At 56.6% G+C, this 13,761-nt stretch overlaps 1 protein-coding gene across 1 annotated transcript; it reads left to right on the forward strand.

The window, feature by feature from the left end:
• The first annotated feature begins 1,225 nt into the window (after positions 1 to 1,225).
• Positions 1,226 to 4,193, forward strand: CAMK2N2 (calcium/calmodulin dependent protein kinase II inhibitor 2). The gene is made up of 2 exons (XM_054039787.1): positions 1,226 to 1,560; positions 2,061 to 4,193. The coding sequence occupies exons 1-2, from the start codon at positions 1,392 to 1,394 to the stop codon at positions 2,129 to 2,131; spliced, it is 240 nt and encodes a 79-aa protein (XP_053895762.1). The 5' UTR covers positions 1,226 to 1,391; the 3' UTR covers positions 2,132 to 4,193.
• Positions 4,194 to 13,761: the final 9,568 nt, after the last annotated feature.

Consider the following 13,761-nt stretch of genomic DNA (forward strand, 5'->3'; position numbering starts at 1 on the left):
GAATTTCAGGCCAGAAGCAGGTGTTTCACCCCATCCCCTCAATCTGAGAGCAGGGCTTGTAATGGAAGCTAATCTGCAACCTTAAGCAGCACCGGGAGCCACTTTTGAGGATGTCACTAACAGGTTCCTGGGGAAGATGAAGGCTGGTGGAGGAGCTGTGCCTAGGACATGGGGGTGGGGGGCGGGGCCAGGAAGTTGGTATGAAAAAGGAATATGGGGGGCATTTTTTTAAAATACAGGCCCTGTTAAGAGAGAAAGATCAACAATGGGGGAGGAGAGAGACAAAAACTGGGGGGACACAAAGGGAGGGAGGAAAGGGCTGGGGGAGGCACAGAGGTGGGAGGAAAGGGCTGGGGGGTGGGGGAGACACAGTGGGGGCAGGAAAGGGCTTGAGGAGGCACAGGGGGGTGGGGAAAACACAGAGGGGCAGGAAAGGCAGGGGGAGGCAGGGGAGGCAGGAAGACACAGTAGGGGAGGAATGGGCGAGGGGAGGCATGGAGGGTGGAGGAGACACAGAGGGGGAGGAAAGGGCTGTGGGAGGCACGGGAGGGGGGAGACACAGAGGGGCAGGAAAGGGCCAGAAAAGGTGTGGGAGGGGTGGGGAAGACACAGAGGGGGCAGGAAACAGCTGGGGGAGGCACACGGGGGAGGAAAGGGCCGTGGGAGGCATGGGGGGTGGGGGAGACACAGAGTGGGGAGGAAAGGGCGAGGGGAGGCACGAGGGGGTGGGGAGGCACGGTGGGGAAGGAATGGGCCAGGGAAAGACACAGAGGGGCAGGAAAGGGCCGGGAAAGGTACGGGGGGAGGGATACAGAGGGGGGAGGAAAGGGCCGGGAAAGGTACGGGGGGAGGGATACAGAGGGGGGAGGAACGGGGGGGAATACAGAGGGGGGACAGCCCGGGAGCCATCAGGTGTCTGACTGAAGCAGCCTTCCCACCCCCACCCCCCGGTCCCTGGGGAGTGTGCGTAGCTGCCCCCCCCGGGGGCGCACAGAGAGCGCTGCCCCGAGAGCAGGGCCGGGGGGAGAGGCAGGGACCCCGGCCGCCTCCCCTCTGCTTTTGCTGCACTCTCATTGTCATTCCGTTCTTGCCTCTTGATGTCACCCTCCTCCCTTCCCCCGCGCAGCCGGGGGCGGGGGGCTGGGGGAGGGGCGCGGGGGGGCTGGGGGAGGACCTTCCAGAGCAGGGCCCTCAGCGCACCAGCCCCGGATGCATGACTTCATTCTTCCGCCTGGGTTTCCTTTATGATGTAGGGCTGCCCCAGCCCCTGTGCACAGACACCTCGGCAGGCTGCAGCGCTCCGCACTCCCTCGCCAGCCCGGCTCCTTCCCCCGGCACCGCCGCTGGATCGCGCTCTCCGGCCGCCCCGCAGGACCCAAGCAGCTGCCAGTATGTCCGAGATCCTCCCCTACAGCGAGGAGAAGGTGGCCCGCTTCGGCACCGACTCCGAAGTCAGCGAGATCTCCTTCAGCTGCCGGCTCCAGGACACCAACTCCTTCTTCGGGGGCAACCAGGCCAAGCGGCCCCCCAAGCTGGGGCAGATCGGCAGGGCTAAGAGAGGTAAGCGCCCCCTGCCTTCCCCGCTGGCAAGAGTGGCTCTGGGACCCCCCCTCCATCCGGATCCGCAGTGGGGAAGGGTCGCCCCAGGCTCGGGGAAGGGGAACGGAGCCGCCCCCCCCGTGGCAAACCCGGAGGTTCAGCTGCCGCCGGCCCCACCCCGACTCAGAGGGACCTTGCCCCAGTGCCCCCGCTCCCTAGTCGCCGGGTTGGCTCGCTGCGCTCCTCCCCTCCCCAGACAGGGCTCCCCATTGTCCGCGCCACCCTCCCAGCGTCCCTGCTGGGGCTCCCCCCCCCAGCCGCATTCTGTGCCCGCGTCTCCCGCTCCATTTTCCTGGGGCGGATTTCATCAGCAGATGTTGGCTTGTGGGTGGATGGGGGCATGGAGGAGGTAAATACTGCGAGTCCAAGCCCCACGGGAGGCCATCTCTGCCAGCCCTGCCTTGCTCGGGGGCTCCTGCTCCAGTGTCCTGACTGTGTGCTTGTCCCCCCCCCCCCTGCAGTGGTGATCGAAGATGATAGAATAGACGAGGTGCTGAAGGGGATGACAGACAAGTCGCCTTCTGGGGTATAAGCTGGCAGAGGAGGCGCCTGCACTGAGCTGCAGACTCTGATCACTGATTTTAAGCACTTTTGGCCGTGCATGTTTGTTGGACTGTGGTCAACGAGGAAAGCAAAGGAAGGAGATGAGGCTGCTGGCGACACCTTCCACCCCCAACCCAGACCCCAGCCCGAGGCGGTAACGGATGGGGCCATCTCACCCTCCTCAGCATCCAACCGAGAGCAATGGGACAAAGGGATTTGGCCATCCATCCCTGTCCAGATTTCCAGGGCGCCATGCCCACCCCGGAGATGTCCATGTTTGTCAGCACCACCTCCTGCCCTCACAACCCCCCTCCCTGCAGAATGGGGGAGCCGGCTGCTGAGGCGCTATCCAGGGCCAGCGCCACTTCCAGCGCGCTCCCGGGGAGCTGTCCATTCCAGCGCCACTTCCAGCGCGCTCCCGGGGAGCTGTCCATTCCAGCGCCACTTCCAGCGCGCTCCCGGGGAGCTGTCCATTCCAGCGCGCTCCCGGGGAGCTGTCCATTCCAGCGCCACTTCCAGCGCGCTCCCGGGGAGCTGTCCATTCCAGCGCGCTCCCGGGGAGCTGTCCATTCCAGCGCGCTCCCGGGGAGCTGTCCATTCCAGCGCGCTCCCGGGGAGCTGTCCATTCCAGTGCCACTTCCAGCGCGCTCCCGGGGAACTGTCCATTCCAGTGCCACTTCCAGCGCGCTCCCGGGGAACTGTCCATTCCAGCGCCACTTCCAGCGCGCTCCCGGGGAACTGTCCATTCCAGCGCCACTTCCAGCGCCCTCCCGGGGAACTGTCCATTCCAGCGCCACTTCCAGTGTCTTCCCGGGGAGCTGTCCACTCCAGCACCCACCCTGGGAGCTGTTCATTCCAACGCCACTTCCAGGGAGCTGTCCACTCCAGCACCCTCTCCTCTCCCATTCCTCTCTCCCCAGCCCCACTGAGCTCCCCCTTTCCCCATGCCACGTTGCCGAGGTGCTGTTCCCCTGAGAGCGCGGAGCCCTTGGGATCGCCTAGCGTTCTCATCTCGAAGAGGGCTCCTGTAGCGATGCACTTTACACCTTTCTCTGTCTCTCTCCGAGTGGCTGTGTATCTAACCCCTGCATAGACACACACCTCTCCAGCTGTAGCAAGCTCATTGTGTGTGCAATCACCCCCTTCTGTATTTCAGACCCACACCCATTCTCTAACTCATCCATCCATCCCCACTCCTCATCCCTATCCAGTTTGCAAAATACCAGCAGATCGGAAGCAAATCAAAAGCCAGCAGTGCTGAATGGAAGGCAGAGGTTCCGACTGGGATGGACTATAATATAAAAGACAGTGATCATTTTGCTGTCGAGAGACATTTTTGCTCCATCTTTTTTGCATGAGCTTCCTGGTCCTGGTGCCACATCTTGGTGCCACTGGTCATCCCACTATGGCACGCTTCTTTTTAACAGAACTCCTCATATTTGTATTTTTATATCCGAATCTTTGTTAAAAATGATCTGCTAATGTCTAATGTTGAAATATTGCATCAAAGATTGTTCATATTTTTTCCATACGAAAGAAAAAAAAGGGTATAGAATGGAATTTAAATGGTTGGTTCTCTTAATTCTATATATCAGTATTGGACAGGACTTCTTGAATGTGGTTAGGGTTTTGCACACCTCAAAGCATCAGTAAACAAAACAAATGTATCTAAGAATCTTATACTGTGATTAATGGCTTTATTGACGGACCATGCAGAAACATAATGACTTTAGAAGATCTTATTGCACTGGTTACGAATGTGCTTGGATAACTCGCTGGTTATTTGACGCCTCTTTCTTGGGGGATGTTCCGAGTTGGTGTTTTTAATTTTGTACTTTAATTTAATTTAATTTTTTAAAAAGCTTATTCTGGTCTGATCTGCATGAGAAACTATCATCTTTTCAATAATATACTATGTCATTTTATGAAGACAACAAAGCAAAAAAAATGTCATGCCATTCTAAGAATGACCCATTGTACATTTTAATGCCATTTTTCACTGTATTGGTGAACAAAACTCAATGAATAAATACATACATGTACCAAATGGAGGCAACCAACCCTGCGTGTCTTCCCTAGCAAGATCTTTGTAATTGGGCTTGTTCCAAACCCCAGTGAAGTGAATGGAAAACCTCCCAGTACAGTCAATGGGATTTGGATCTGGACTGTTGAGGGAATAGTTGAGAGATTATTCAAGGGCTTCGACCATGTTCTCCAGGAAATCACAGCCCCCAGAGAACCGCACTGGGTCACAGGCATTTTTGTTGCAGTTGCCACCTCTCTCTCTGGGTTGACTCTGCATTGTTTAGGGTTCAGGAGATAGGGTGTAGAAGTCCCTGCAGGTTCACTGGGAGGAAGGGAGGGCAGGCATCAGGTGACCTAGTTTTTGCTTAAGACAGAAATAGAATTCAGGCTGCTGAGATGCTTGTGGCTGTTAAATATTTTACTGGGGCCTCTCAGAGGAGCTGCCCTTATCCTGGGGTGGGTGGGTGTAAGGAACTCTGCAGCAGGGAGCTGGAGGAGGAGGTTGGTCCCAGAGGCACCCGGACCAAAGTGGAGCCAGCGTTGCTTCCCATCTCAATGCGACAGTCAGGCAAGCACATCACAAGGGCCATCACAAGTACTTATTGGCCATAGCATCCATCAGGCTTGAGGGGAAGGGGTGCCCCAAGGCACTAAGGGGTCAATGGCCAGGCCATCAGGTGCTCTCTCTATTGCTGCCTTAGGCACAGGCCGATAAGAACCCCCAGATAGATTCATAGACTTTAAGGCCAGAAGGGCCCATCATGATCATCTAGTCTGACCTCCTGCACATTGCAGCCCACAGAACCCCGCCCTCCAAGCCTGGAATAGCCCCATAACCTCTGGCTCAGTTACTGACATCCACAAATCTTGATTGAAAGACTTCAAGTTACAGAGAATCCACCATTGACTCTAGTTCAGACTTGCAAGTGACCCAGGCCCCACACTGTAGCGGAAGGCAACAACCCCCCAGGGTGTCTGCCAAGCTGACCTGGGGAATACAGAAGGGGCAAAGCTCTGCACCCTTTCCTGAGCCCTGCAGACTGGTGAAAGCCCCTTGAGAGGGGAGGCTGGAACCTCCCACAGGCCTTGGGAATTTCCTTTAAGCCACTGGGAAATGCACTTGGCATTCAAGGGCTATTTGGGAGGAGGAAGGGGTGCTTATTTACCTTTCTGGGCCACCCTCACACACTTACACATTGGGGCCAATCCTTCCTGCTCTCGTCTTTTACATTTATTAAACTAGCTTTTGCATTGGTTGCTTTTTAAAGCAACCTTGTTTTTTCTGAGTAAGGGAAGGATGAAGGCCAGGTCCATCAATGGCTATTAGCCAGGACGGGCAGGGATGGTGTCCCTAGCCTCTGTTTGCCAGGAGTTGGCAATGGGCAATGGGGGATGGATCACTTGATGATTACCTGTTCTGGTCATTCCTTCTGAAGCACCTGGCATTGGCCACTGTCAGAAGACAGGATACTGGGCTAGATAGACCTTTGGCCTGACCCAGTATGGCCGTTCTTATGTAAAGAGTCAAATTCACACACCACAACTACAGGCAATGAGCCACCTTACAAACACACTGAACCACAGACACATCCATATACATTCAACCCACACACAGAGAACCACATATGCACAGCCATTCACATAGGCCGGCCGACAGACTCATAGACACACATGCAAAGTGCACATGCTCCCAGATGCATGCATACATGCTCAACACACAGAGACACGTAGGTATTCAGAGACCCACATTCAAAGCCAAACACACGGATTCCCATTCAGAGCCACATGCACACAGCACACAACAAACACCATCAGTGCACCCACACCAAGAGACACACACACACACCCATGTCTGCCCAAGCTGTATTTACATGGCTTAACACTGACATGAATAAACGCCCATTCCCAAAATGCTCAGGATCTGGGGAAGGGGGGTACCTGGGGGTCTGAGCCCCCTGCAGTTAAGTGTCTCTACAGCTATGCCAGCTGCTATCTCCCTGTGCTGGAAAGGGAAGCCTGTGGGTACGGGGCCAATGGTGGAACACGGCTGCCTACCGATCTCACCCTTCTGATCCATGTCCCCAGCTCTCTGAATGCTCCAGTCTGTGCCCCCTGAGGAATCTGCCCCCAAGGCCTCTGGATTCTCTCTTGTGGAGAGTTGGAGTCTCTCAGGTGCACATTTTACATTCATACCTTTTAACAGCCTGATCCCCTTCTAGATCTCACTGTTGAATCAGACTGGCAGATGCCTGCCTCTCCTTGGGACTCCAGCTGGCACCTGCCTTCAGGGGGTCACAGTAGCACAGAGCAGGGGGCACCAAGACAGGCCTTCCCTGCCATCACTGCTACTGAAGTATTCACACCATCAGCGGAAAGCAGACACAGCCCCTGCCCCAAGGAGCCCATGTAAGGCCCCAGTTGTGAAGTTGGAGCCGCACGTTTGGACAGGGGTCCCATTCGATTGCATCCCCCCAAACTAATGGGCTGTTTCCACAAGGAGCATTCTAGTGGAGACCACAGCCCGTGGCAAAGTCCCTGCCTGTACCAGGGGGCTGACCCTGTGTGTGTGGGGGGAAAGACCCTTCAATTCCCCATGTGGAGCCCAGGATCGGAGCTGGTGTCCTTCATCCAGAGACAGGCTTGTGAGGTTCCTAGAGGGGAGAGGCCTCCCCAGGCTGGAAGCTGCAGGTTGAGTGACCAGCACTAATGGGCTATTGTGAGTTATACTCTGGTAGCAGCCAGAGAGAGCATTTCTCCTCGCACTGACACGGGTGTAGATCTGAAGTAACTCCACTGCCGTCCTTAGAGTTACACGGGTGTAAACTCTTCAGGCCCACAATGTGTTGGGTCCTGTCCAGCCAGACAGGGAGACAGCCCCTCCCCCACAGGGCTCGCAGCCCAACCGAATGAAGGCTTATTATGCAAACTACAGTGAGGAGGGGTGGAAGGAGCCATCCCCCAGCAGTGGGAGTATGGGAAGGTTGGAACCAGGAAGCAGATGGTTCAAACACACACACACACCCAATGTAATCACAAAGAGTTGCTGCTGCTTCTCATAGCCCTGGGGTGTGGCTGTTTCCAAATCCGAACCTGTGGGACAAGGGAACAGGCCTGTCCCTGCCACCCAGGGTCAGGCCAGAAGGTTCCTTAACTAAGACAGCCGCAAGGCATTTCTGATTCAGCCCAGCTGGTCCGGCACCGCAGCAAAGCCCAGCCACAAGGGGGTAAAAGGGAGGGAGGAAAGCAGCTCCCCTCTGCTTGAGTGCCCGGCGTCGCTCTCTCTGGTAGAGGTCACCCAACATACACCAGTGTAAACGAAGCCCAGCCCAGCGCTAGCTTCACAGAGCAGCACCCGTGAGAAAGGGCGAGAGCCTCACTCTGCAGCCCCGAGAGCTGCTGAGGTTGATCGGTCAGGGGCTGCCACACCACAGAGGGGTGTTGATTAATGCGATTGACTTGGCGCAGACCTCCGGCAGTTTCCATGGACTATCCTGCCAGGGTTTCCCACGGAGCTGACTGGGGGAGGCTTGGGTCAGCTCAAACGCTGGGCTAGCAGGATGAAGAGATTCCCCTCCAGGGGCTGCACAGCACTGTGAGATGGGAGCTGACTGCAAAAAAAGGGGACGCTTACCTGCCTTCCTGAGAGCAGGCTCCCCCTGCCCAACCTCCCCCCACCCCTCACAAGGGCAAGGGGAGGAAGCCAACTCCCCCAGCCTCTTCCAAAGCCCATCCTGCCCCAGCCTTCAGCTGGTCGAGCACAGGGTTAATTTACTGTGGGAATGGGTATGTCTTTGATCAGGCCACCTGTAAACCCAGTCCTCCCCCGTAACTCTGTGCACTAAAGCATTCCCCAGTGCACTTTTCCAGATCCCGTGGGTCCCACTGAGCACACAAGACTCTCTCCCCCAGGAGTAAGGGGTCTGGAGAAACCTGCCTTCTCCTCAGCATTAAGAAGGGGGAAACAACAGGGCTCACCTCCCAGAGAGACTGCCAGCAGCTGCCAGGTGCAAGATGGCTACCTTAGGGCTGCAGTTGCACATTGCTGCTAAATTTAAAGGGCCAGCCCCCAAAACGCACACTGGGAACAAAGTTCCTATAACATGGCAACTGTGCCCGGAGATTTAATAGGACAAGAAGATGCTGGCACTGTGCAGATCCCTGTTTTACTGCATCACAGGGCTGCTTATCCGGCTAGACCCGTCCCTATGCAGAGCATATCCTGGCAAGAACCAAGTATGTCCCCCTGTGAGCCAGAAACTGTCTCCCCTTTACTTCCAGCCCAGAGTGACATTTAAATGCCATTACCTGCCCTGGGTAGTATTGTTCAACGGCCAGTTAGTGGTGCTGGTACCGCACCCCCCAGATCCCCCACCCCAAGGCTTGCTGAGCTACCGAAAGGCAATGGTGAGCAGTCACCTCCCCTCACATGCAGGATGCTGGGGCCAGCATCACGTCAAGGCATTTGCCACTGGGAGGTGCCGGGCCATACCTCCCACCAGCGGGCTCCAGACACAGAACATTCACAATAGGCCAGTGACACCGTCAGGGTTCACGTGTTTATTTGCATAGGGCCTGCTCTGAGGCTGGGCTTTGCCAAACGTTCTCTTTCTAATGGCTTCAGAGATGGACGGGCTTGGAACCAAGCGGTGCTGGGTACCCCCTGTGCTAGTGGGGAAGGCCTCACGGGTTCAGGGTGCCAGCGTTGCAGCCAGTTGCTGCTGGAGAACCCTTCCCTTTGCTTCTGGACGTTCGAGGTGACACAGGAACCTAGCCCCAGCCGACCCCAATTCTTGCTAACACACCAGGGTCTTGAGCAGTTCGCTTTTCCCCTTGAATCCACCACACGCTACCCAACCTGTTCACTCGCATCGGCGCTTATCCATTTTCGTACCTCAGGCCAGCCCCCTAGCAAAGGGGGCCAGTTTCCCAGCAGGCTGGCGACAGATCAGCTCATGGGCCACCAGAGGAATGGAATTTGATGGAGTCACACTGGGTAACTTGCAGGCCTCTGCACTGTGACCCTGTCAACAAGGAGAGTCCGGCCCAGCCCAACCTGTGCTACTGAATTCTGTGGGTCAGGGCCTCAGCTACTGTATATCAGCACTGGGCCACTGGCCTCAATGGAGTAATGCTGATTTACACCTGCCAAGGAGTTGGCCCTCTGGGGCTTGTCGCTTATGAGATGCCAAATAATTATTAAAAAAATATCAAGTCCATTGGCAGAAAGCCTGGCTTAATCTCAGGGAAGCTGGTGAGCTTTCGGCCCTCTTCGGTCACTCACAAGCAAGGAGATGGAAGCATTAGGACAGCTGACTTGAAGTGTTGTGTCTCTCTAGATGCTGAAGTCGCGATTCTGGCCAGGGATACCACGACCCACAGGGAAGGAGCATCTCACAGGTGGCATAAACCAGAGGAAGCCACAAGTGACAGTCCCAGGAAGGGCTCGGTGATCCCAAATGGCTACTGTAGCCCCAGACAGAGGGGTTACGGGTTTTGCATAAGGAATCCCATCGTCCTAGGTGGCAAGGGGAGGGGCTCCAGAACAAACCTCCCCCTTGTTTTTGGAGCAGGCAGCTGTTTCTGGGGCCCCGCGGGCTAGCTGCTCAGAGCATCCTCGGAGAGCACAGCGAGAGGCATGCTGGCTGAGGCTGTGGATATCTGGCTGGGATGGCATCAAGGCTTTGCTTGGGCTGAAACTGACGCGTGCAATTTGTAACCAGTTAACCCCTGACTGTGCCCGTCCTTGGTTCCTGCCATAGTGGCCATGGCCTGGCCTTCAAGAGTCCCTGCTCTCCCGCCCGGCAGCTGGCCCATCACGCCCCCCCCCATCACCACAGCCAAGGCCCAGCTCTCCGCGGCCTCGCCCCTCACAAGGCTTTCTGTGCCCCAGGGCAGAGAGCGAGACAGTGGGTCTGACTCACTGTATGTTTGCCTCCTCTTGGGGCTATCCGCCTCTGGGGACACAGGCGGCAGCTCTGGCAGCTGCCAAGGAGCAAAGCCGTCCCTGGGCCCTGCCCAGGCCTGAAGGAAGCAGCCAGATCACGCTTCTGCACTTGCACAGCCAGGCCCCACAGCTCCGCTGCTGCCGGCTCCCGTCACGTTCCGAGTTGCAGGCGTTCTCTAGCAGACCGGTGAGCTGGAGAGAGCCAGGCGCCCCAGCCAGCAGGAGTCTCCGCTTTGGGGGGACCAGGGGCCATTTGCGATTTCACACGTTCCGTTATTCTGGCGTGCTCTCTGCAGGCGATGCTCTCGACACCTTCGGTCTGACTCTGGTTCCTTCCCACCCACAGATCCCTCCCCAAGAGCCAGAGCACAAATCAGAGGCAGCCAAACCAGACAGCGGGAGGCCCAGGTGGTGGCAGGAACAGGGATGTTTGAGCCCAAAGAGGTGTAGTGCCAGCTCCTCGTCTGCCTGCTTTCACCTTCGTTCCCCTGGGAATGTAAACAGGGACCCATTCTGTCCAATCAGTTAAAGCCCCTTGAATTGCTTTGTTGAATGCTCTTTTTGCTTTTTAAATGCACTTCGTGCTGGGACATAGTCCCACTTTGATCACCTTAGACATGCTCTGGATTTGCCCACCCAATAGCTCCTTGGGGCAGGGACCCTCGTCATCACGTACATACAGCACCAAGCACAAAGGGACCTTGAGCCCTGATCATGGCCCACAGATGCGACCAAAATACAAACAACAACAGAGGCCGCATCAGTACCAATTTATCCCAATTGCCTCGTTACTGTGCTTGGACCTGGAGCTCCCGGGGGTAGAGGGGAGTTGGCTATGCAGGGCTCAGAGAGTCTAAGGCTGGAAGGGTCCAGTAAATTAATCTAGTCTGACCTTCTGCACAACACAGGCCAGATAATGTCAGCGTTACCCCTGTAACCATAAACGGTTGCACCTCACATAAGGCACAAACCCATCACCCTGAGATTACCCACTCTTCTGAATGAGCTATCCAGACTCACTGAGCCCTGGGGTTTGCCAACGATCCCACCGATGACGCTGTGATTTAAATTCACGGAGTCTTTGATGGAGACAGCTCTTCACTTGGAACTGCACTGAGATCCCCAAATCGCCCCGGTAAACTTTGGAGAGCGAATCAGTGAACTTCAGGAAAAACCGTTCCCGCAACCGCCCCTGGCTTTCACGGGGACCCCGCCCATTCCATATGGATTCTACACAAGCCTTGCAGACCACCTGGGAAAGAACCAACCCAATTAACTTCAACTGCTCCCAAAGTGGCAGCTGAAAAGTGAAGTGCATTTTCCACCCGTTCTATCCACACAGATAAATCTAGGTCAGGAGCAACATTAAAGATTTCATGCACACAAATTTTATGCAGAGCTAATATAAACACTGGGAAACATAATAGTTTTTCTCAGACACGTGTGGGCGGAGAGGCACTCGTAGCCAATCCGGTGCCGCGGCTCCGACTCAGCGGCTGCAGCATCTCCGAGGAGCTGAAAAGGTGTGTGCGCACGAGGGAGCCAGCCAGATGACTAACAAGGAGAGTGCTGACATTTACAAGCTCCCACATGCATGTGGCAAGTGAGTCTGCTTCACAGATACAGCCCAAAGGCAGTGGGACTCATCAGTAGGCCCGCGCCAGCCGAGGGAGAGCAACACAAGGGTGAAGAAAGCCAACTCCACAGCAGGATAGGGTGGCATGAGGGCTCACTGGGGAGAACCTGGAACTGAGCAAAGGCAGGGGTCAGACCCACTTTAACCTCAGGGTGTTGTTTGTGGGAGGTTCCCATCAGTGCAGAAGGGGCTGATGCACTCGAGGACTGAACTACTCTGGAAACCGGAATGGCTGCATGTGCCACACAATGACACGGAATGCTAGTCTATGGGTGAAGGGACAATGTGGAGGCCAGGGCATATGCACAGGAGGATGGGGGTGGTTCTTAGCCTTGCCTACCCAGCCATGCTTGAGATGCTGTAGTGTGCAGGAGCGCCGCCAGTTTTGGCGCCCTAGGCGGCGGAAGGTCCCGCCCCCAAAATGGCGCCCCCGACAGAGGCGGCGGAAGGTCCCGCCCCCGAAATACCGACGACGACCGGGGCGGCTGCTGCCCCACAAATGTTAGCGCCCTAGGGAACCGCCTAGGTCGCCTAATGGGTTGCGCTGGCCCTGGTAGTGTGGGTGGTGCAGGCCCCAGCAGGGGAGTCCTACTGTAAACCCCATGCTGAGGTTTTTACCACCATGTCACCGCGACCTGCTCAGACTCCTGCAGCCCCAGGGCACGCTAGGAGCCGCACCTGTGCTACTGCAGCAGTGGGAAAGCACCACACCGGCCTCAGGGCAGAGGCAGCCTTGGGAAGCCAGCAATTGACATGGTGGAAGTGGAATCTTCTTCCCAACCCAGGAGACAAGGCCCAGGCTGACCGGACAAGGAGGGTACCGTGGAGCAAGCAGTTATGCCAGGGAAAGGGGTGGGTTCCCTACGCTGGGGCACAGGGCCGAAGCCCAGAACTGAAGCAACACAGGGCAGAATTCACCCCTCCCCCAAAAGACGCAGCCAGTTGGACCAAGCAACTATGAGTCCTGAATCCCAGGGCCTGAGCCCCTGGTAACTTCAGTGCCCGCCGGCTTCACTCCAGCGACCAGCGCGTGACACTGAGGCAGTAGGTTGTCATGTCCCATCTGTCCCTGGCTGTGCATGGTAGAACCAGCCTCTCCCCCCTCCCCCGCTATTCCTGGCCACATGCCTAGGAAAACAACACGGCAAACATTTGCATCCAACAATTCAAGGGCTAAACCCTCCCCCAACTCCAGCAAGGCCACAGGTTTCCTTGCCCGGGGAGCTGCACAAAGAGCCCGTGAGCAGGGGAGAGCCCACCAGGGAGCTGGGAACCCTGCCCCTTTCTCGCTGGCATAATGCTTCCTAATCATGCGAGGACAGAAGCTGGATTAGAGCGATTTGCTTGTGGCGGATGCTAAAATCCCTCCCTTTGCCTCTGCACTGCTGCGAAATCTACATGGGAGCGCGCGAGGCCGGCGCCTCCCCCCCCCAAGATGGATGGAGGGAATTAATATGATTCAGGGATTCTTTGGCAGCTTCATTACCAGCCACAAAGACCAGCGACCTGGGGAGGGAGAGCGCCAAGGCTCCGCACTCTTCCGGGAGCTGAGTCAACCTGAGCCTCCCCCCCACAAGTGCCCATTGCCAGCTCTTCCCCGGTTCCGCCTGGCCTGCCCCTGGCTCCCTGCAGAACTGCAGCAGGTTTCGGGTGTTGCTCACGTCCAGCCCCATGGAGCGTGCACACCGCAATGGGCTGGCGGGGCTGCGGCAAGCTTTCCCAGCCCCCACGCCACCCCTCTCCCACTGGGCTCTGCAGCCAGACGTGAGGCGCTCCCTGTGACACCCCCATGGCTGGGGATGGAGAAACAGGCTGCAGCCACCCTGCTACGGAGGGGCAGGGGGGAGCAGAGCTGTACACACAACAGCCCCCCCAAAGCAGCCTGACCCCAGTGGCTGCTTGGAACTGTAGTCTAATATGGAGAGAGACCTATCTCATAGAGCTGGAAGGGACCTTGAAAGGTCATCTAGTCCAGTCCCCTGCCTTCACAGCAGGACCAAGTACCCTCCCTGAG

The sequence above is a fragment of the Malaclemys terrapin genome, chromosome 9, assembly GCF_027887155.1.
Source record: "Malaclemys terrapin pileata isolate rMalTer1 chromosome 9, rMalTer1.hap1, whole genome shotgun sequence".
Lineage (NCBI taxonomy): Eukaryota > Metazoa > Chordata > Testudines > Emydidae > Malaclemys > Malaclemys terrapin.

Bases quoted from the DNA above. Each gene is read 5' to 3' on its own strand.
- CAMK2N2 (XM_054039787.1), top strand. From the start codon at position 1,392: ATGTCCGAGATCCTCCCCTACAGCGAGGAGAAGGTGGCCCGCTTCGGC. The intron at 1,561-2,060 runs GTAAGCGCCCCC...CCCCCCCTGCAG, and splicing joins GATCGGCAGGGCTAAGAGAG to TGGTGATCGAAGATGATAGA.